The sequence below is a fragment of the Zingiber officinale genome, chromosome 1A (assembly GCF_018446385.1).
Source record: "Zingiber officinale cultivar Zhangliang chromosome 1A, Zo_v1.1, whole genome shotgun sequence".
Taxonomy (NCBI): domain Eukaryota; kingdom Viridiplantae; phylum Streptophyta; class Magnoliopsida; order Zingiberales; family Zingiberaceae; genus Zingiber; species Zingiber officinale.
In genome coordinates, this window is record NC_055987.1 from 165,949,963 (window position 1) to 165,974,279 (window position 24,317).

At 35.4% G+C, this 24,317-nt stretch overlaps 1 protein-coding gene across 5 annotated transcripts; it reads left to right on the plus strand.

Annotated features, from left to right (window-relative positions):
• The first annotated feature begins 11,903 nt into the window (after positions 1–11,903).
• On the plus strand, positions 11,904–17,768 carry LOC122038294 (probable WRKY transcription factor 34). Of its 5 annotated transcripts, XM_042597958.1 has the most exons (8): positions 11,904–12,323; positions 12,439–12,514; positions 12,592–12,682; positions 12,768–13,259; positions 14,222–14,380; positions 15,798–16,630; positions 16,749–16,907; positions 17,051–17,768. In XM_042597958.1, the coding sequence occupies exons 4-8, from the start codon at positions 12,813–12,815 to the stop codon at positions 17,598–17,600; spliced, it is 2,148 nt and encodes a 715-aa protein (XP_042453892.1). In that variant the 5' UTR covers positions 11,904–12,323; positions 12,439–12,514; positions 12,592–12,682; positions 12,768–12,812; the 3' UTR covers positions 17,601–17,768. The 5 variants fall into 5 exon arrangements, with proteins under 5 accessions (XP_042453892.1, XP_042453890.1, XP_042453893.1 ...); XM_042597956.1 differs by having other exon boundaries at positions 11,904–12,514; XM_042597959.1 differs by having other exon boundaries at positions 12,439–12,682.
• The last annotated feature ends 6,549 nt before the right edge of the window (positions 17,769–24,317 follow it).

The following is a 24,317-nucleotide window of genomic DNA, read 5'->3' on the forward strand; positions in this document are numbered from 1 at the left end:
CGCATTACTAATCCAAGACCAAGTCTTGGAACAAGTTTTCTTGATTTTTTGTCGTGCTAGATTCTTTAATGGCCCACCAAGAAGGGTATAGCACTGCATGCCCTCCCCTCTTCTCTGGCGAAGATTTTGACTACTGGAAGAGTCGAATGGAGTACCACCTCAAGACGCAAGTGAGATGTGGATAATCATCCATATTGGTCTCGAACTCCCACTCAACGACGCTGGAAAGCCAGTATCATGCAAGAACTGAGCCACAACCTTAATGAAGAAAATTGAGGTCGACACCAAAGCAACATGCACTCTTCAATGCGGCTTAACCAAAGAAGAGTTGAACTGAGTCGGCCCGTTCTCAAGCGCGAAAGAATTATGAAAAAAGTTGATTGAGCTGCATGAGGGCACTTCTGACACAAAGGTAAGCAAATAAGACTTAATTATGAATAAATTATATAATATAAAAATACAGGAAAGTGAGTCAACGAGCCAGCTTCATGCTCGTATACAAGATCTACTGAACGGACTCCACGCGATCGGACAGAAGGTTGAAAATCACGACGTTATCAGGTATGCATTAAATGTATTTCCGAGGAACACCTTGTGGGCATCCATAGTAGATGCTTACAAAGTATCTAAGAATTTGTCATTAATCAAATTAGACGAATTTTTTTTAGAATTCGAGCTTCATGAGCAAACTAATACTACTCCGGCCGAGAAAGATATTGCTTTGATTGTAGGAACAAGCAGAATACGAGAATCAAAAGCAAAGTGCAGAACCGAACTCGAGTTCGAAGATGAATTAGACTCAGAAGACAACGAAATTACCGCCGAGCTCATAAAATTGGTACGAAAAATGTGTAAAAAGAAGAAGGTGACTCATCAATCGAACACGAAGGCCAAGTCTGGAGTTACCTGCTATGGCTGTAACCATAAGGGGCACTACAAGCAGAAGTGTCCGAACCAGAAGCATCGAAGAAGGAAGGCCTTGAAAGCAACGTGGTCTGAGTCCTCTGAAGATTCTGATGAAGAACACAAGCAAGCAAGCTTCCTTGCTCTACCAGTACAAGCGTACGTTACCGAAACCGAGTCTGAGTCTGATATCAAGAGTGAATCAGAAACTAAGTCCGAGAGAAGCCACAAATTCATATCCATTTCTGAAGGACCTAATCACATTGTAAGTTCTCTAATTTCTAGTACTAACGTAGATGATTTACAAAATTTAGTTTCATATTTGTTAAAAAAAAGTTGGCAAAATCCAATCTCCGAGTCAAGTCACTCCAAAAGGAGGTAACAATCCTTAAGGAGAAGACTAACCTAAGTTCTTTGACTGAGCTAATTCAAAATGAAATTTCAACCCAAATCCAACAACTTGAGGAAGAAAATTCTAATTTGAAAACTCAAGTTAAAGGACTTAAGGACACGTTGGAACAATTCATCTTGGGTTCTAAGAATCTTGATCTGATTCTTGAAAAACAAAGAGTCGTTTACAATCGATCTAGACTTAGATTTAAGGCTAAACAAAAATACAGATCTTACTTATCACTTGTAAATAGAACAAATAGAAAATTAGTCCAAACATAGGTCCCTAAGTCGAACTTGATTAATCAAGTTAGACTTGATCAATATTGGGTCTCCAAGGATTAAATCCATTACCTTGATAGACCCTATCGAGGCTATGATCCAGGGAAGCCAATAGAAAAATAATTTGTATCGATAGATAGATTTGTTTGATATTTGCTTTACTGCTTTCACTATACATGCTTAGATTAGGATAAATAAGGACTTAGACTTGATTCACACTTAACTAGTTAGACTGAGGAGTTTCAGAAAGGAAATTAAATATCCAATTTCTTTAAAAAGTTTTTTTAGAAGTGGTGGATGATCTCATACCCAAGAATGCCTAATGTCTCGCCATAGTCTAGAAGCCACCAATTGAAATAAATATTTAATTGACTACTTGGAAAACCTTAGTCTAACTTAATTGTAAATCAATTCTTAGATGGTAATCTAATATTGAAGATAAAATTAACCATCTCATAAAATTGTTAAGGTTTTCTGATTGAAAAATCTAGAAAAGGGTGAGATGAACCTAGGTTTAAAATTTAAAGTAGCTAACCAAATCCAAATTAATTAAACTCAATTAAGTTAACTAAAAATTAATTCAATTAAATTAAGTCATTTTAATTAATAATTACTTTCAAATCATAATTAAATCTTAATTTCACAAGTATAATTAATTTCAAAATATTAATTATTTTCAAATTATCATTACTTTCAAATCATAATTTATTTCAAAATGTTGGTTATTTTCAAATCATATGCAAGTTTATAATTTCAAAATTAATTAATTTTTAATATGTTAATATTAATTAATTTCCAAAGACTAATCTTCAAAATTTCAATTATTTTCAAAATTTCAAATTATTCTTATAATTTTAAATTAAATTTAGAAATTTAAACTTATATTTTAAAATCTCAAATTTAATATTTTTGAAATCTAAAACTTAAATACTTTTCAAAAATCAATACTTTTTTGAATCAAACTTATTTTTTTTTAATATTCTTCAATATCATCATAGATAAAATCAACTTCAAAATTAACTTAACTCCATTATCTCACATGAACTCATAATTTTTACATGTTTGATAACTTAGAAAAGGTGAGATAGAAAATCAGGAAAATAGAAAACTACCTTGGAAAATTAGAAAAATAGATAATTTCTTTTATCTTAGACATGCTTGGACTCTATGATCCTCAAAATATTTTTAAGGTATTAATCAAGGGGGAGTGAAGGGAGTCAAATTAAGTTAATTTTTTTTGTTTTGAAAAGTTAAAGTATTCTTTTTCAAAATTTCAAAGTTAAACTTTTTTTTTTGCTCTTTGAAAAGTTAATTTTTTAAAAAGGAAATTCAATTTTCCTATTTAACTATTTTTTTAAATAATTATTAAATATTTTATTTGGAAAAGTAAGTTTAAATATTTTTTATCTAGAAAAATAAGTTTTTTTTAAAAAAAAAGGTACTTAACTAAGCTTTTTATGAAAATCTTTTCTAAACTAAGTACTTAACTAAGCTTTTTAATCAATTTTTTTTTAAAAGCTAAATACTTAATTAAGTTTTGATAAAGCTAAGTATTTGATAAAGTTTCTTTTTAAAAAAATTCATCTTCTTAGCTAAGTTTTTTTACGTGGAATTATTTTTAAAAGTTAAATGTTTTATCAAAAAAATTTTCAAACCTAAGTCTTTATCAAAATCTTGTAAAAGCTAAATTTTTAAAAAACATTTCTAATTTAGCTAAGTTTTTTTTAAGTGCTAGCCTTCAGGGGGAGCCTAAGTTAAATAGAGTAAAAAAATTCTCTTTACTTATTTTATTTTTGATTTATGTCAAAAGGGGAGAGAGAAGTTAAAAGTTAAGATTAAAACATAATTTTTATGAAAAGGGGAGCATAAGGAAGTTTTTTTTACAAATTATTATATTTATGCTCAGGCTAAAATTCCTTTAATTATCGTTATATTTTACTTAACTTTGAACTAGGATGCAATAATAAAAAAGGGGGAGATTGTTGGCGCGGGAAGCACCAAACGATCGAACCTGTGTTTTGATTATGTCAAAGGGTTCAAAGTTAAGATTATTTGTTGTTTAACAAGTTTGAATGAGATTGCAGAAAAGTCCTAAGTGTTCTTAGGCAAAAGTCCTAGTGGATTCTAGGCAGGTGGAAAACCTTGGGGGTGATAACCCTAGGTCCTAGGGGTGGTAACCCTAGATGATAAAAAGTCGTAGCTGTGGTTAGGTAGGTGGAAACCCCTAGGGGCGGTAACCCTAGGTCCTAGGGGATGATACCCCTAGGCGAAAAGTCTTGGTGGGTCGAGCGCTTCAGGTAAAATCCTAGAGTCGGGGACTCTAGGTTGAAATCCTGGTGCCACAAACCAGGTGGAAGTCTGGATGGGTCGTGGAGCGAACGTCCAGTATGAAGACTGAAAGCTTCTGACGCTGAGCAAAAGTCCAGTTGGTCTGGAGGATCAATCTGGCAACAGGTAACTTCTCCTGAGAGGAGTAAGTGAGAATGTGTTCCTCGAAGAGGGAATAGTATATGTCGGTTCGACCTAGGGTTTCCGCGAAATCTAAAGTCAGAATCGAACAGTCCGGTGACTGTCAAATACTTGTATTTATCTTATATTATTGTGCTAACATAGTTTTGTATGGTATACTTTGTTTGTGTATTAATATGTCTTGCAGGAATGAAGTTGCCCAAAGGAATTCTCAGATGAACAGTGTCCAAGGAGCTTCCGGGCAGTTGGAGGCGCCTCGGGCGCCTTAGCTGCAACTGTGCAGAAAGCAGGGCAAGCGCCTTCCAAGGATGCTGAAGGTGCCTTGAACGCTGGATGGAGGGCGTCCTCCATGGAGCTTGGAGGCACCTTCAGGTGGTTAAGCAGCCCAGGCAGCGGAGCTTATCAGCACCACGGAAAAGGGGATAACCCTTGGTTGGAGGCGCCTCCTATGGAGGTTGGAGGCGCCTTCAATGGCTTACTTAAGCTTGGTTCGAGCAGAGCCTGTGAGACACTTGATTTCAGCAATCTTTCTACTGCGCATTGCTCAAAGGACAATCCGACAAAGCCGTAACTCGACTCCAACAACCGGAAGCCTTAAATTCTCTTTTCTTACTTGTCAGTATACTTTTAATTATTGCATTAAAATTGTACTTCAAGTTGTAATTTTCCGAAGTTATAATGATTGTCCATCGAAAGCACTCTTATGTGCGAGTCTTGGAGTAGGATTCGTCACAAGCTCCGAACCAAGTAAAGTCTTGGTATTTGTGTTTGATTTTTATTATTCCGCTCTGTATCTTTGATCGACTATTTTAAAATGAACGAATTAGTCACGAGCGCTATTCACCCCCTCCCCCTTCTCTTACTTTTTGATCCTACACTCTGGACATGAGCTCATACTCGAAAAAACTCTCCAAATCCACCCCTGTTTTAAATTTTTCCCATGGGGCCTCAAATCCATGGAAAAAATTATCGTCCCTAATTCTATATTAGTATTTCTACTTAGGCATACAAAGATCTTGGACAAGAGAATTGACCTCTAGTAAAAGGTTGGTTGGTTAGTTACTCTAGTTTCTTGATCGCTCTTTACTCCGTCTCCTCGGATGGGTTTAGTGGCTAGCACATGAGGTGTTATCATCATGAGATCCGGGGTTCGAATCTCGGCAAAGTTGAGATAAATGTCTCCCTTATGTGCTAGTCACTATTCCAAAGGTAATTAGTAGGGGCGTTAGAGATGAGTGTATTCGCCTTTTGCCATCTTGATCGCTCTTTACTTCAAGTTATTATTTTGATAATTCAAATATATAATTATTCGAACGAATTAATCCTAGAGATTATCTGTTAACCTTATAAATTTTTTTAATAAATTGAAAAGTACTTAATTAACATCTATTAGCCAACCTTCTCATCCTATTTGGAAAAAAATCACTTGTATATTACATCATAATTAAGAATCGATCCTTTAATATTATCTAATTAACTATTTGAATGCTTTACCGTTATACCAGAGTGAGGGACAAAAGTCGGTAAACCCTAGATGATTATGGACCACATTCAGACATGACCCACAATCATGCTTTTCGAAGTTAATGACTGGTATCGGTCCTTGGAATTAATGACTTAAATGATTGAATGATTTTTGAAATTCATGGCTACGAGCTTCATAACTCTCAGCTTCTCTCTCACTTTCTATAATTTCATTGCTTATTATGAGGTCACTGCTCCGGTTTTTTTTTTCATAGACAGCTAAGATAAATTAAAAAGTATTTAAAGATATATCCATTTAAAAAGTTAATATTTTTAGATTTATTATTCTATTGGAAAAAAAATCTCTATAATATAAGGTAACTGGATTCGCACCTTAAATATTTAATTAATTAATTAATAGTTTAAAAAAATTAATCGTTATAGTGTGGCCCATGGCAATTACTGCCAAAGCATCTGAGGAATTTAACTACATAATTCATAATTTCGACACTTATTTTTGTGTGCATAGGTTAAACCATGCTGGTCCTTTAAGATTATGATATCATGATATATTCAGATTATGATTCAAATATCCACGATTCGATTTTTAATTATAATTTTAATTCTAATATATTTATGAAAAAAAAATTCAAATAAAAAATATAATTAAATGATACTGAATTTTTGAACTGACTCCAAATTAAAGGACACCCCACCTCAACAACAGTACGTTGACAGACTTTGCATCATCACCTCCATCTCAACATCCAACTCATCGGTAGATATTGATAACTTTAAGAAAATACATTTAGAATAAATATAAAAATAAATAAAATTAGAACGACATCCTAAATTAAGTAAATCATCAGGACACTTATTAAAAAAAACCATCAAAAAAATTTATTCCTAGAATGCCTCTCATCCAATCTAAGAGTATGGAGTAACTATAGATAACTACTATAATATTATTTCTTACCCTATTTTATAGCTTGTATGATATATAAAAGTTATTAGAGCACCCACAGTGGGAGCTCGGAGCTCCCACTGTGGACGTGGTAGAGGGAGAAACCTCCCTCTCAGTCCCTCCCATAGTGGGAGGGAGGTTTCTCCCTCGAACGAAAAAGCGGCTATGTCCTTACAGAGCCGCTTCTTCGTTGCTTTTATTTTTTTATATATATTTTAATTTTTTTAATAATAAAAAAATACAACGTTTTAATTTTTAGCCGCATGCAACGGTTACCGATTGCATGTCGTTGAACAATGGCTAATTTTTAGTCGTTGTTTAACGTTTTAATTTTATTATTTAATATACAAAAAATCTATAAATATGGGATCAATTTTATTCATTCGATTGCAATCTTTGCTCTCAACTCATTTCTCCCTTTCATTCCCTGTTTGTGTTCGAGATGGATGAAAATCTCAATACTTCCTTTACGAATTTTTTGAATTCTTCAAATACGGAAGGAAATTCATCTTCTCAAAATACTCGCACTCCCCCAAATATCCAATATCCTCATATTTTCTCTCACCCACAATATCCTCCAAATGTTCAAAATATTTCATATGTTCCACAATATTCTCCAAATTTTCCAAATTCCCAAAGTTCTCAAAATTTTTTGCAGCCGTGAAATCCAAGTAACGCCGCCCCAGCTCCATTTGGTATGTATTCATCCCAAGATTGGTCAGCAATGGGTAGCCAACTTGGGATGCCTTATCCTTACATATTTTTTCCTACTCAACCACCTGTCATACATTCGAATGAATCAAGAAGGGCAACTATTGATCCATCTATCAGCGACAAAGAATCTCTAATACTATCATCTGTTCCTGCAACTCAGTTGCCACCACACTCATCACAAGAGGAGCGTGAAGTGGAGCTGGAGGAAAATGAATCGAAACGAAGATTTTGGTCTCTCGATGAAGATGTGGTCCTTGCGAAGTCATGGACAACTATAAGCATTGATGCAATCATTGGTAATGACCAGAAGGATCAAACTTTTTGAAAACGTATAGCTGATTACTACAACAAACATCGTCCCACTGGATCTATGACGAGAAGTTATCAGCGACTGAAATCACATTATTATAGGTTTGTACCAATGGTAAATGAATTTTCTGTAACTTATAATAATTTTTATACTCATCGGCAAAGCGGTTGGAGTGACAAGAATGTGTTGGAGAATGCATTGAATATGTGGAAAGCCAACAACAAAGGCAAGGATTTTAAGTATATGCATGTGTGGAGGGTTCTTAAAGAATATGAGAAATATACTCCACAATCAGTTGCTCATTACTCTAACAAGAAAGCAAGGACATCCGAATCAGGGGGAAACACTTCAACATCAAATCCAGATACAAGTGTTGATTTAGATGACTCTGAAGTCCGCATTCGTTCTATAGGGCAAAAGGCAACGAAAAGAAAGGGCAAATCTAAAGCCAGAGAGGTCGACACAATGGAACATAGCATCGACAAAGAATGACAAGATATTAAAGAATATCAAATCCAAAAAATGATTTTGCGAGAAGTCGAGATCTTTCATAAGGATTATGAAAATTTTATGAAGGATACCAGTGAGATGACACCAGGACAACTTTATTTACATGAGAAAATGGTGGAAAAAATTAAACAGAGATATGGCTTGGTGTAGATGAGTTTATATTTATTGTTAGGACTATTATTATAATTTATGTCTTTTTATTTGATACACTGTAATATTTATGTATTTTTTTAATTATTAATGTTGTTTAATGTTATCAATTTATAAATTTAAATTTTATAAAAAATTAATGGTGTATGAATTAAATTTATAAAAAATTAATGGTGTATGAATTATGAAGGAGAAATGAGAATTATATATAATAAAAAGTGTAGGACCCATGAGGGAGTTGTTGAGAGGGTTTTTTGATAGTGGAAGAAGATATGAGCTTTTTAAATTTTGATGTGGCGCGGACGTGGCAACGAAGGAGCTCTCAACGGGGTCTATCCACTGTGGATGTGTTAGACCCCGTGGTAGTTTTGATGTGATCAACCAAGTTGGTTAGGTCCTACTTTGTGTTTGATCCCTGTGTCTGAGTGTGCAGGAGCTTAGGAGCACAGGAAGTCGAGCGGAAGACGCAGCTAGCGAGAAGGACGGCACGGGAAAGGAGGCGACGGGCTCGGTGCGTCCGAAGGACGAGAGAGCTGCGGAAGAGTACTCCGGTGGGCGTGAAGAGCGTGCGCGACGTTCGAGGGACGTTAAACTAGGACGGAAGGCTGCTCGAGGAGAAGGCTGGAAATTGGGTTCGGGTGAGCCCTATTTCGGTTGGCCGAAATCATCCAAAAGAACGGAGCGTCGGAAGCTAAAGAAAGCCGACACAAAAGAGATGGAAAAAAAAGCTGAGCTGGATAAAACAGCTCAAGGCGCCTTCAAGCTGCCTTGAAGGCGCCTTCAAGGCTGATGAAGGCGCCTTAAGCCTGGTCAAACAGACCGTTTGCGCAGCGGATAAAGTTTTATCCGCTGAACCCTTAGAGGCGCCTTGGACCCCTATTGGAGGTGCCTTGAACCTTCGAGATCAGATTTTCAGAGGCTATTTAAAGGCCCCTAGAGCTAGGAATTCAGAATAACTTCTACATTCAACTCTGTAATCAATTCCTAGCAATAGTTCTGAGCCGTTAGAGTGTAAAAGGTTTTTCCGCCTTCAGCAAAGGAGATTCTGTTTAGTGCACTTCTCATTGCCCTGGATTAATAACCTCCTTGGTTGTAACCAGGTTAAATTTCTATTTTTTCTTTTTCTGCCTTTTAATTGTTATTGTTTACTACTGTAATTTTGAGTTGAAAGATCTGAAGAGGGTATAATTTTATTTTTCAGGAGCAATTCACCCCCCTCTTGCCGGCCTTCGATGCACCTACAGGATGCTCTTAAACATCTACTATAATTATTTTCAAATAATTTTAATTAATTTAAATTAAATTTGATAAAGTTTAAATAATTTTGATAAAGTTGGTACAGTTTAAAATTTAGAGTTCAAGATTTTAAAATTTATGATTTAGAAATACATATGTAACCACTATTGGTAATTGCTACACCGTATAGAAACTACGTTGTAGAAACTCCTCGATAGCTGATATAATATGAAAAATCAATTATTCACTTTAATTAACATGATTATATATAAATCACTATTATATCAAAATTAGGCTCCTTTTAAATTTTGTCCTAAAAAAATTACCTTAGCACAAGTAGCATCTCGCGAGTTTAGATTAATTGTATTAAGGTTTTATTTATTTTCTTATCTAACTTGTTTATTAAAAATTTCATCAAGCTCAGGAAATAATATTCTAATAGAAACTATACATTTATCTTAATACATGAAAATTATATCATTTATTTATTTTTAACATATCATAAATAATTTAAACTTATAAATTTTAAAAATATTCTATTTTCATATATTTAAATAAAAAATAAATTTATAATTAAACATTTCACAAATAAAATAAATAAATTTATAAATTATTCAAGCTCGTAAACTTCAAAGAATTGAGGTGTCAATTGAAAGAACATAAATACATTAAATTTCATAGAATAGAACAACAAACTTATTTACTAAGAATAGATTTCCATCCCTCTTTTTAATTTCCCAATTTTCTTTTGTGTCTTTTTTAATTTCCCAAAATATGCTAGACATATATCAGCTAATGGCACTGCAATGCTTTGCTGCTTCTAGTGATTTTTTTTTTTTTATTACTAGACTAAATTTAGACATGATACAATGGTAAAATTATTGTCGCATAATTTTATGATCATGAATCAATGGCGGAGTCAATCCGGATGATCTACCGAGTTGATCGTGGGCGGTGGGCTATAAGTGTCAACGACGACACCACCCCTCGGCTGTTCGTGGACAATAGGTTACAAGCGTCAACGACACATCACCCCCCAAGCTGTTTCTCTTTTTTTCTCCTGTTATTTTTATTTCTCCTACAGTAAATCTACTGTAAATCCTTTTCTTAAGGTTGAAGGCTACTCAGGCTACAACTCGGGTAGCGATATATATATCTATCTATCTATATATATATATACACTAAGTGATGCTTTGTGTGTGACCGTGAGCGAAATTCGACGTGGGCTATCTAACGCGATCAAAACCTAATTTTTTTTAATCTCTCTCATCTACATACAACAATTTTTCTTTCTCATCTACATACAATAACTATAAAATTCTCGTTTCTCTTTCATCTGATTGCATGCAACAATCACTGTACTGCTAATTTTTAAAGGTGATGTAGATGCTACAACGTTATAACAGCTACTACAAAATAGCTGCTATACCTTGTAGTAGCTTTTGTATAGTAGCTGTTATAATGTGTAGCTATTATGTTATAGCAACTACCGTACTGTTGTGGTAGTTACTGCACCGTTGTGGCAGCTTCTACACAATTGTAGCAGTTATTGTACCGTTGTAGCAGCTACTGCACCGTTGTAGCAGCTACTGCACCGTTGTATCAACTTCTGCATAGTTGTAACAACTATTGTACCGTTGTAGCAGCTACTGCACCGTTGTACTTGTAACAGCTACTGTATCGTTGTAGCAGCTACTGTATACTAACTGTTAAAGGTTGTAGTAGCTATTGTATAGCTGCTATAATGTTGTATCATCGCTACCATAATAATTTTTTTGCATGTAATAATAGGAGGGAGAAGACAACATTTTATTTTAATTTAAAAAGAAGAGATAAAAGTTGTTGCATGCAGATGAGAGAGAGAATAAAAAAATTAGGTTGTGATCACGTTAGATAGCCCACGTCAAATTTCACTCACGATTACATGCACAAAACGTCGCTTAACATATTAAAAAATAGAATTATCAATTTAGATTTGATTGATCGGCTTAAACCATCTCATCAAAAAAGAAAAAAAAAATTAAATTGATTGAATTAAAATTTTGTCCACTGTATTTCAAAATGAATCTAAATAGATACTTGTGATCTGTGAATTGCAGTCCCAAGTGAGCCGACTCGAGAATTGAGAATAACAAAAATTAACATAAAAATTAAATTGGAAAAATCTATGAATTCGGGTCAGTCTAACCCATAATCCATTTTAGATTGAAAATTTCCTAATAAGTTAGTATGGTAGGCTAGCCATCAGGGGATGAGAGGATGAATTTTTAACGGGCCGATCTGTCCCACCTGTCAAGGATAATAAATAATAAATAATAAATAATAAATAATAAATAATAAATTTCTGAAAAAAAATCAAATTCAAATAATAATGACCTTAAATGTTTGGTTAACTTGAATAATTTAAAATTTAACAAACTGCGAATATATTAAGTATATTTACGAAGCAGGACTTAAAGTGGTTAAGATCCGTATTAAAGCGTGTAAGCAACAGGCGAATAATAATTAAAGAATTAAACCTAAAACGGAGGAGATGAGAGCGATAAGAACAAAGTGGCCACGGAGATGGCAGCTGCCTTCTCGACTCGCTCTCGACTTCCACGCGAATCTATTCCCATTCCCAATCCCCATCCTTCCACTGTTTCTCTCGGTCAAACCGCCCAGTGCCTTTCTCTCTGCTCAAGGCGGAGCAGTAGAAGGATCGCCTGCGATGAGGCGATTTGCCCAGCCCAGGGTTTGTCGGACCTCCCGAGGTAAAGCGAAAGAGGAAAAAAGAGGAAAGAGAAATCTCATGTTCGGTGTCAGATCTCTGTCCCTCTCTGCCGCTTCAGTTCGTCTGTTTTTTCAGCTTTAGGAGACTGACCCTGCTCAGGGAAGAGCAAGTCGTTCATTGGTTCGGAAGTTCTCTTTGCTGTGCCGCTGTCTGATGTGGTTGGGATCATGCCTTTTGCGTCTCTATTTGTAGTTTATCGTCTAGGCTTTCACCCTTCGTGTTTGCCGAATTGTTTTTGATGTAAAGATGTGGTTTTGCGCTTTTTCGCAATAGGCGATTTTGATTTTGGAGAAGATTTGCGACATTACTTTCAAAGGTTTGCGGTCCTCTGCTGCTTTCTGGAGATTAGGTATCTTCTCGTTGATGAAATTGCTTTATTTGTTTTCTCAATTCTAGGAATAGCTTAACTTTTTTGGATCTACGTAGTTTTTGTCTTGTGCGATTCTCGTGGAACCTTCAAACTCGGATTGTTGATCTTCAATTGGACCAAGAATTGATTTCCGAGGTGGAATCCCAGGTGGGAATCGATGTCTTGTTGCGCATTGAAGCAATCTACTCTGATCTGGGTTTAATAGCGGTCGCATCTTGTCTTCTCTTAACAGATCTGGAAATAACCCTATTTGTGTTAGCAAAAAATCTTGTCTGCCATGGCTGGGTCGGAAGACAAGGTTGGCGTGATCAATGACTGGAGCTTTCCAAATCTTAGCCCAAGGACTTTAATGTCGAGCTTTTTAAGCGAGGATTTTGGTTCGAGACCATTTCCAGAATCCTTTCAAGGGAAGGAGAATGCGGAACTTCATAGAGCACTCGAGATGGATCAGGGAGATAGAATTACCAAAGTAGAAGAGGACGAGCCATCAAACCGCCTTTCATTCGAACCTAATTGGTCTGGAACGCATAAGCCAAATATGCATGGAAATCTTGCTGAGAGGATAGCTGCTAATGGTTTTAACGTGCCTAAACTCAATACTGCTCGCATTCCGCCGGCTAACTTATCATCCCCCTCTGATATTCAGTCTCCATATCTAACTATCCCACCTGGTTTAAGCCCCACATCATTGCTGGACTCTCCAGTGTTCCTATCAAATGCTATGGTATTATTTCATACTTTCTATTGTCAATTATATTGATAGATGAATCAGCACACGAGTGGTTGTTAGAAATCTTTGTGATATTATGTGTGGGATATTCTTTCTTAATTTTTGCCATCAATTTCAGAATGATGCAGAAGTTTTTAAACTGAATAATTATAAACCTGAGCTTGAAATTTCTTGGATATTACACTTGTTAGGATTGTCATGTTATGTATTTTGTCATTTTATAGGGCATTCAAAAGATTTATTATTTGTTGTCTTAACATACCAAGCCTCATCTTACTGGGCATCATTCTGATGAGGTGGTCTTATGATGTACTGTAATGTGGAGTTAAAGTACAATATCAAGATAGTTAAGCTAATATTGTGATAAGCATAAAAGTGTAAAGTGTCTGCTTCTATTCAACAATTTTTTCTATACATTTTACCTGTTGATTTACAATTTGCTGTGTATTAGTTTATTCCATGAAGATATTCTATTCCAACCCCAGAAGGAATATATGAAATAGCTAGTAAGTAGTTGCCCAGGGGAACTTAAGTACTACACTGAAGTCACCTATTCGTATTTTTGATTGTTATGGGATCATATTTTTCAGTTTTAGATTTGTTAAGAGTGATAATTTGCATATTCTTTTAGTCTAAAGATAGAGATCCTGTAAGATGAGAAAATTGGATCTAGCAATCGTATGGTGGGGTTTCTTTAGGAGATTTATGTTCAGTTCCAACAAGTTTCTTGATTAGTAGCTTATGTTCCTCCATTCTAGTTGATATGGATGGTAAAGAACAAATAAGATATGACATTGCTTTAGTCATTTTCATCGATAAAGTGATCAATTATCTTTCTCTATATATTTTGATTTTTTTTTTTAACTTTTCTATCGATTGCATAGTCTTGTATATCTACGATGGACCACCTAAATGTGTGCATAAATATCTGATTTCTTGTCTAATTATTTTGTTAGGCTCAGTTGTCTCCTACCACAGGCAAGCTTCAATTTTTGCAGGATAATAGTGCCCAACCTACCCCGCTCAGAAGTGATGATGCACTTGAAGGTGCATCTGGATTCTCATTCAAGCCGCCATTTAACACATATTCTTCATTTTATCCAAGTTCTGAAATAGTAAGTCCTCTTTTGGTTTTTGTAACTTTATTCAGCATTCTTGGAATGTAGATGTTCTGAAGAAAGAAGATGCATTTGGACCACTTAGAAAGCAGCATCCATAGATAACCTAAAGATTGCATATATTTTTTAAGCCTTAATTTATTTATTGAAATAATGTATTTAGGAGCCTCTAATTATGGCCCATTGTTTTGGGGGCTATTTTGTTTTTATTTCTAGAGTCTTTTGGCGATATACTAGTCATATAGCAACATGCTTTTTATTTAGATAGCTCACAGGGGGAAAAAAGGAAGTTTAAATGAGAGATTTATATCAGCGAGTTAATGCATGAAGAATGGAAGTCATTCCTCTCTCACATTTGAAAGATCATAGCAAGGAAAGAGAGTTGATATTCTTTAAACATCGGGATGGTATGTGTGTGTGTGCGTGTGTGTGTGTGTATATATATATATATGAAGTTTAAATGAGAGATTTATATCAGCGAGTTAATGCATGAAGAATGGAAGTCATTCCTCTCTCACATTTGAAAGATCATAGCAAGGAAAGAGAGTTGATATTCTTTAAACATTGGGATGGTATGTGTGTGTGCGTGTGTGTATATATATATATATATGGCGATATGTATGGTTCTTTACAATATCAGAGAGTGAATTTTCATTTCCTGCACTGTGTATGAGTGATAAGACCAGATCCTTGTGTTTCTTTTTTTCTTATCTCATCTACTAAAGGAAATAAAGTTGGCCCTTGTTTCTTTTATGACACCCAAAGTTGCCAGCGAGTATAGCTTTAAGGGCCATGGAAGTTGTTGCCGAAGCTTGGGTTTGAAACCTACCTTAATCAAAAATGGAGGTTTGAGGGCTTCCATTATCTATTATCTTAAAAAAAAACGTTTATGGTACCTAAAAAGTATATCATTTTATTCATATTTTCCCTGTATTGCTGTTAAAATATTTCAGGTGAACTTTTATGCAACTGGCATGAGCCCTAATTTATACTTTAGACTATTTTTGTGCATTTTGCTCAACTTTTTGACCTTTTGTGTGTCTTCTTAGTGAGATCGTAAAATGGATTAATAATAAGCATATAAAAAATTGTATTTTCTAGTTTGAAGACCCACTGTAATTATTCTATCACGTAACAAACTATTTAAAAATGTTAAAAATCTATCGACATAATTATTTGTTTGTGCTGATTGTGAAGGCAAGTAGCACTCCTTAGGAATTCAGGATGTTATGGTAGTGTAGATTAAAATTCTCTACGTTAGTTATATAGAGAAAAATCAATTAAGGTTTTTAATGGTAGATGAGTCATCAAGTACAATTTACTTGTGTAAAATAAACCCTTCCATAGTATTCCTACTTTTCAAAGTCTGGTAGGTTTTCCAATCAACATATCATGACCGATATGTTTACTGTAGGTTGCTTCAGATGTTAGTCAGCAGCAAACAATTCCAAATGTTGGGTTATGTGTTGAACTGGGGAAAGCTAAAGATTTAGCAACTCTAGAAACTGGCACTATGAATTTCCAAAATGAAGAATTCAGTTTTCAGGCTGAAAATAAACATGCTGCCAGTGCTAATACTTCGAATCAGAGGTCTGATTCCTGTATGGGTAGCACACATTCTGGGCCCTTTGATGACCAACAGGATGGAGATATGGATCTCAAAGAGGAATTTTCCTCTGTTGCTGTTCCCGTGCCAGCTGAGGATGGTTATAACTGGAGAAAATATGGACAGAAACAAGTAAAAGGTAGTGAATTTCCAAGGAGTTATTATAAGTGCACTCACCCAAATTGTCAGGTTAAGAAAAAGGTGGAGCGCTCACAAGAAGGTCAGATTACCGAGATTATTTATAAGGGTACCCATGATCACCCTAAGCCTCCTCCGACGCGTCGAACTGGCTTATTATCTTCCCATCCTTTTACTGACACACAAATGGATGTGTCTGAACAGCCTGATTTTCAAGGTGGTTCTGATAGCAAACCCATATGGGCAAATACAAACATCAGGAGTGAAGCCCATGATTGGCAAGGTGATTCCCTGGAAGTTGCCTCATCTGCCCGTGTATTAGCTGAATGTGGAGAGTCTTCAACTAGCGTTCAGCATGGTCCAGATGGACCTCATTTGTCCTCTGACGTGGTGGATGTTTCCTCCACAATGTCTAATGATAAAGATGAGGGTGATCAAGTCACTCATGGAAGTGTGTCACTGTGTTGTGATGGAGAGGGAGATGAGACTGATTCGAAAAGGATGTGAGTTTATCTTTTATTTAACTCCTTACCGTGAATTTGAGGAAAAAATTCCTTATACAATATTAGTTTTGTATCTGACGTTTCATACGCAAACTGTCTTCTGTATTTTATGTTTCAGGAAGTTGGACACCAATGCTATTGAGTTGAATGCAGCTTCTAGAGCAGTCCGTGAACCAAGAATCGTGGTTCAGACGACCAGTGAGGTCGACATTCTTGATGATGGCTATCGTTGGCGCAAATATGGTCAGAAGGTTGTCAAAGGAAATCCAAATCCAAGGTAAGAATATGGATAGCAAAACATGCATTTTGAAATAATGACAAAGGTTTCATTTTGGTAATTGCATGGTCCTTGACCTGGATCCTCACCAGTTTGCCATTTTTTGTACTACTTACAGACAATTCTAATATTTTGTGATTCAGAAGCTATTACAAGTGCACACATCCAGGATGCAATGTTCGTAAGCATGTGGAAAGGGCTGCACACGATCTGAAGTCGGTGATCACTACATACGAGGGCAAACACAACCATGAGGTTCCTGCTGCAAGAAACAGTGGTCATGCAAACTCTGCCACCTCCATTGCTGCATCCAACACAGCACCTCAATCTCATGGTCTACTCCCAAGAGCAGACTCAGCCCAAGGCGGCTTGGTGAGATATGAATGTCCACCTCTCAATGCTGCATTCTCACTGCCTGGAGCACAGCACCTACAACCAGCAACCAGCTACACTTTCGGAATGGCACAATCAGGATTGCCGAACCTTGCAATGGCCGGACTGGGCCCTTTGCACACACTGAGCTTGCCTGTACTTCCTTCAGTTCATTCTTACCTCGGGCATCATCCAGCCCATGAAGGAGGGTTTGCAAAAGCTAAAGCAGAGCCAAAGGACGAATCAATTCCAGGATCTACACCAAACGGTGCACTGATATACCAGACGATGAATGAGATGCCTGTGAGACCTCCCATGTAAATAAACACCATAGAAAAAAAAATGGAAAAGATGCCTTCTTCATCCATGAGGGATTTTTATTTGTTTTTGACGTTTTCCCTTTTGATTAAGAATGTAAACAGATTATGTTTTACTACTCTTCAGGAATATCAAAGATATGGTCTCAGTAACAAGCCTTGTGTTGCTAAAGTGTGCTCTGCAAACTTGTGATCCCAAACCATCTTGTTAGAAGCCTAATTTGTAGATGCCTTGATCTATCTCTCTTTTGTTTTTCTTTTCCATTTTCTTCATGCCAGTTCATCTGAATCAGCTAGTCCACTCTTTTCAATTGCATGAATTCATTCCTCATGTCATGTTTCTTCTGTCAGCAGTTTGTTCTTCAGACACTAAAATGAACAGATAATGTCCTGAGGAGCAGTACAAACTCCATGATATTGTATGAGACAATGTGCAGAGAGCAAATCTTTCAGTAAAGAAATGAAAAATCGAAAGTTGCATGTAACAAAAGGGGCCCCTACATTTTTTATTTTTATATTTTTTAAAAAGAATTGCAGGTCAAGCACTCAAGCTTTGCATGAACTTACACAGTTGATTGCGGCACATGCAATCCCACAGTTCCAATCACCATTGACTTTGACAAGAGGCCATGGATTCTTCAGTTGGTTTTGACCATTTGATTCTGCTCCTGGACACCTCCAGCCACTAGAAGCCATTCATCTCACATGCCAGAACAAATAGGCAAGTCCCTACTTTTTCCATTGAAGCTTTTTATTTCTTTGTTGTTGAAAGCTTGTATTAGAGGTTCTGAAATATGACCTTAAAACAAAGATAGGGAAGGTCTCACCAAAGAAAATGAAGTTGTGATGGATATTGATGGATAAAGTATAACCAATTCAAATATGATTGAACAATTCCTAGCTGTAAAGGTTCTACCAAGTATATAAAGATTTTATATCGGCATCTCCTTGTGGTTGGTATTAATGGAAATTGCAAGAATGTTGTTTGAAAATTCAGAAGGATAATTGCAGAGGTTTCTTTGTCCTTGTGGTTAAAAATCTGCATCATGTTTATAGTTGTAATGCTGATTGTATGCTTGAGAAACCATCTATTTACATCGTCAGCATGGAAGACTGATCGAGTGATTCAGACTGGACCCCTTTATTCTGTACTTTGAACTGGTGTCTTCTATTTTGTGGTTGAATTCCAAAGATTTAATAAAGTATGGTAGGAAAGAACTTTGAGAGCACACTTTTGCCTGATTAGCTGATGTTTCAGAAAAGGTAGATTTGCTACTCGAGAAAAAAAAAGAGGGAAAAAATAGTATAGTAAAAGCTAAATACAACATCTCTTGGATGAGGAGAAGAGCATGATGTTCTCATTGCTTTCACCAATAACTGAAATCTACAACATACAATAAAAAAAAGCTTGAAAAGAAATAGAAGATGAATACTAAAGAGATATCCAACAAGAACAAGCAGAAGGAAAAGAATCAAGTAGAGGAAATCCCAAAATTTCAGATATGTCTATGTCAATGTTATGGATAAGTCATTGTTTCAGTGAGTTGTTTCTTTAGATAAAAGATGATTCTGTACATATTTACTTGAAATGTCCCTTGTTAAACTACTTTCAATGGTTCTAAGAAATCCTTAAAAGTTGGTAATATCTAGATTAACAAAGAATGGTACTTTACTAAGTACCTCTTTGTAAAGGGCAGAATGCAGAAATACTCACTTTCAAACACATGTTTTGTGAAGATTCGACATCTTTTAGACAGTATATAGGAACCTGCTAAAGGAGTCTTTGTCTCCAGGAAACATGCAGCAATGACAAAGAAACTTATATGGAGAGCTTTTCTTCTTCCTAAGATATGCAAATAAAAAACAACAATAGTAATTTTCGCAGATCAATAGGTCAATGTATTTTGACATGAACAAGCACCTTTAGTTTTGAGCTTTCTTTATCTGACCCTTTTGCCTAGGATATCAGTTGCATCTCTCACGTTATCTCTAACAATTACCTGATAAAAACGGAGAGAGGTAAAATATGAGATGCTAGTTTGTAGAAAACAATTGTCAGTGAAAAAGATCAATTCAAAGAATCTGCAATATTTCTTCATGCAGAAAAATCCAAAACCAGTAGCCGCTTCATCTGCAATTATTCATCTGCTTATTTTGTTTAGGCATATGCAAACTTCCTGTTATAAATCCATTATCAACCTTCAAGTGTGAGCTGAGCTGAGCAATGGCAGTCGAAAACTTCCTCGAAGAGCAGATGCTTCTTGTGACGGCGATGGCCACTTGAGAAGAACTGGTACTAATTGATTCCTAACTCCATCCATGTCTGCAAGCTATATCCATATCCACATCTGCTTACTTGTAACTGAACAGGAACTCTGTGGACTTGTGTGGCTCATATCATCACTGCAGTGATCAGCTCTGGTGCGCTTAACCTCACATGGAACACTTCTCAATTGGGGTGGATTGCAGGCCCAATCTCCATGCTGTACTTTGCCATTGTCACTTATGTGTCTGCCTTCCTGTTCTAAGATTGTTACAGGTCTCCTCACCCTATGACTGGTAACTTTCATCACTAATTCTCTGAACTATTATTCCATGTAGAGTTTCTTTGTTTTGATGCTAGTTCAGGTAAGAAGCAAACTTGAGTTTGTGGGTTCCTCTGGTACTTTAGCATGTAGAACTGGAATAGCATACCCAATCACAACATCAACTAGTCTCAAATAGGGACAACTTTGAAGAAACAATTTCTAGTTGATGTATAGATTGATGGACTAAAATTTGTGCTGTTTTAATGTGTTTGTAGAGCAACTCAGAAATCAGATTGTTACCATAGGAAAGGACGAAGTGCACCATGTTCGTATGGGGATAATTTCTACATTCTGGTGTTTAGAGTGGTTCAGATAGTGATCTCTCAGATGTCTGATTTCCATTATGTCCTTCATTTACTCTTCCATTTGATTTGTGTTTGGTTATGATTAGATTGTTTCACCATGATACTAAAAGTTTAAGCTATTAATAAAGAACCTTGTTTGTATGCCTTTTTATATCAGAAACCAAGAGAAATAGCAATTGAGTTTCTGAATTCATGTTCTTCGATCCTAAACCATAATTCAGAAAGCCCAATCTTTGAAAGAAAAAGATTAAGCTTGTGTGATGATGCTAACCCCAAATCTTTTTTTATTAAGATACTAATTTATATATGGAATAATCAAAAAGATATTCTCCAGCTGCACAGGTGAAGTATCAACAAAGTACACAGAATATCTATTTCTCAAGTGTTTTAACCATTTCCGAAGGACGATACTAAAACTCTGAAGAGTAGCTATAATCTTCACATAGATTTGGTCAAACTCTCCTGGTAGATTGTCATGATAGTAGTTTATTAAAGATTTGCCTGACTCTAAGAAATGCATCCATTGTTGGATATAATTATCCCTATTCTGTAAGTTACACATGTGAATACGATCCGAACCCTTTAAAGTGATCTAACTTATGCTTAGTGGGTTTTAGGTTATTGGATGTGAGTTGAATGTGTAGAACTCTTTAGTTCGATCTGTTATCATATATGAGCTGATAACAGATTGGTTGCCTATATAAGGGGAGGTCCCCAAGGGTTTAGAGTATCATCTCGACCTAGTTTCTTGTTCCCCATTGACAAGAAGCTTTTCGACGCCGTCATCCCTTAAGCCCTTTGGAAGATCCTTCTTGTTTGTTTCTGCTTCTTCTTCTTCTGGATCTTCTAGACGACGATAAAGGACAAAGACACGTCTCTTCAATCATGTTCTTTGGCATTATATTTATGTATTTATTTTCTTATACCATGTTCTCGATAAAACGAAGAGTCATGCTCATATGTTTTTATTTTTCCTATTCGAATTCTTATTTCGGCTGTCTAGAATTCATGTAGCTTAGGTTTTACATGAACTATCAATTGATATTGGAGCACCAGGTTCTGTTTTATCGTTTTTCATTGGCAATAAAATTTGAGTTTTTCGTTGATCTTTATTTGTGTATGCTAGATTAAGTTTTCCTAGTATAATACAATTTTTGATCGTCGAAAATCATGTAAGAAAAAACTAGGATAGACTTGTTTTTCAAGTTTTTTGTGTTTTTGTGAAGAACACAAAAGAACGGCGAAAATCGTTGTTGTTTAACCTAATTTTAAGTAAAATTATAATAGTTCAATTGATTGCTTTTGTCGAACAATCGATTGTTGAGTCTAAAATTTTAAACAGAAACGATTAAAAAAAAGATCTCAATGCATTTAATAGCCTTAAACTCAAACTCAGGACTACTTCAACTATTAACCAATTATAATTGTTTTTAATTGATTAAATTTTTTTATCGATTAAATCTATTTCATCGTGAAACAGTAGAAGAAAAAAAAAAACCAAAGTGTTTCGTTGAAACAGTAAAAGGAACAAAATAAAAAAAAATAAAATAAAGAAAGCAAATTGTTTCGTTGAAAAAAAACAAACTGTTTCATTGAAATAGTAAAAGAAGAAAAAAAACTCAATAATTGTTACACGCATATAAAAAAATTACATTAAACATTTTTTTAATGCATGAATAATTAAAGGAGAGAAAAAGGATCAATAAAGGAAAAGGAAAAGGAAAAGGAAAGCAGATTATAGATTCGAGAAGTTTTCAAAATTTTGTTAGTTCAAAAGTTAATTTAGCTATAGTACCCACTAATACTTAATGGATAGATACTGATACTACTACTCACATAAGTGTCACTATGCAAGGTTGTCTTAGGAACCGTCAACCGCTTGATGGTGAAAGATATATCTATACGGGGAATGACAAGAAGGCTAAAGTAGAGTTCATAGGTGTTTTTAGACTTAATTTAGGAACTGATATCTTTCTGAATTTAGAAAATATATTTATTGTACCATTTTTCAAACGGAACTTAATTTCAATTTCTTGTTTGACTAAATCATGTTATTCTTGTTCATTTGGAAATAGAATGTTTAGTATTTTTTTAATTCAATTTTGATTGGCAATGGTTCCTTAGTTGATAATTTTATAAATTGAACACCTTTAGTCCTATAGTTGACAATGTAATAATGCATAGTATAGGTACGAAATGTAAATTGACTAATGAGAATTGTTTCATGTTGTAGCATAAGGGTTTAGGACATATATCCAAACAACGCCTAGAATGGTTAATGTCACATGAAATTCTCGATTCCCTTGATATGTCAAACTTTGATGTCTACATAGAGTATATCAAGAGAAAGATCACTAACAAAAGGAATAAGAGTCTAGCCGTTGTAGTGACGTTTTGAAGCTAATACATACGGACATTTGTAGATCATTCCCTAAAGCATCTTGGAATGGACACACATATTTTATTAGCTTCATAAATGACTATTCCAGATTTGGCTATCTATACCTTATTCATGAGAAGTCACAATCTTTGGGCATGTTCAAAATTTTTAAAGCCAAAGTTGAACTTTAATTAGGTAAGAAAATTAAAGCCGTCCGATCCAACTGTGGAGATGAATATTACGATCGATATGATGGATCAGGTGAGCAACGTCCAGGACCTTTTACGAATTATCTTGCTGAGTGTGAGATTGTATCTTAATATACCATGTCTGGTACACCTAGTCAGAATAATGTAGCTGGGCATCACAATCGAACCTTAAAAGACATGATAAGAAGTATGATGACTTTCACTTCTCTACCAGCGTCCTTGTGGGGTGAAACACTCAAGACTACAGTTTACCTACTCAATATAGTACTTAGTAAGGCAATAGCTAAAACCCCATTCGAGATGTGGACGGGTATAAAGCCTAGGATTAGGCATTTACACGTTTAGGGTTGTCTAGCTGAAGCTAGGCCTTATAGGCCTAATGAAAGGAAACTGAACTCAGGAACAGTTAGCTATAATTTTGTAGATTATTCTAAGAAGTCAAGAGAGTATAAATTTTATGATCCCTCTAATAGATCCTTCTTCGAAACAGAAAATGCCAAATTCATTGAGGACGGTGGGAGTGATAAGGTCAGGGAAATATTTTTTGAGGAATACGTTGACAATCCTCCTGTGGTCACTACTAGTGTGATCAATAGAGGTGTGGTTACCATACCGCACATTATGGGTATCACGCATCCAGTTAGTGTAGTGAACCAAGATATTTCAATGACATCTCCAATGTAATTGGAAGGGCCTGCCACTGAAATTGAAGTATTGCCTCATATTGATAAGCAAATACCTTAACCACCTCAAACACAAGTGTCTTTAAGGCAATCCATAAGGGCACAGAGAACTACTAATTCTCATGATTATATTTATCTCCAAGAGCATGATTTTGACATAGGGTTGGAAAGTAATCATACATCTTTCTAAAAAGTCAAACAATGTTCTAACCCTGAAAGGTGGATTAACGCCATGCAAGAAGAGTTGAAATCTATAACAGACAATAATGTTTGAGAACTTGTCGAATTGCCTGAATGTAAGAAGCCTGTTGTAAATGGATATTTAGTATAATCATGACACTTATAGCTCATTATGATTTGGAGTTGCATCAAATGGATGTAAAAATTGTATTCCTCAATGAAGACATACATGAGTCTATAGATATAGTGCAAGCAGAGAATTTTGAGTCTAAGGACTCAAAGCACCTAGTATGTATATTAAAAAAGTTCATTTATAGCCTAAAACAGGCGTCCTATCAATGGTATCGAAAATTTGATCAAATGATTATCTCATATG

What these genes read in the sequence shown, in the direction of transcription:
- LOC122038294 (XM_042597957.1), top strand. Translation starts at nt 12,813, where the DNA reads ATGGCTGGGTCGGAAGACAAGGTTGGCGTGATCAATGACTGGAGCTTT. An exon ending in TGTTCCTATCAAATGCTATG is followed by an intron (nt 13,260 to 14,221) that starts GTATTATTTCAT and finishes TTATTTTGTTAG; the next exon opens with GCTCAGTTGTCTCCTACCAC. An exon ending in GAGACTGATTCGAAAAGGAT is followed by an intron (nt 16,631 to 16,748) that starts GTGAGTTTATCT and finishes TTTATGTTTCAG; the next exon opens with GAAGTTGGACACCAATGCTA.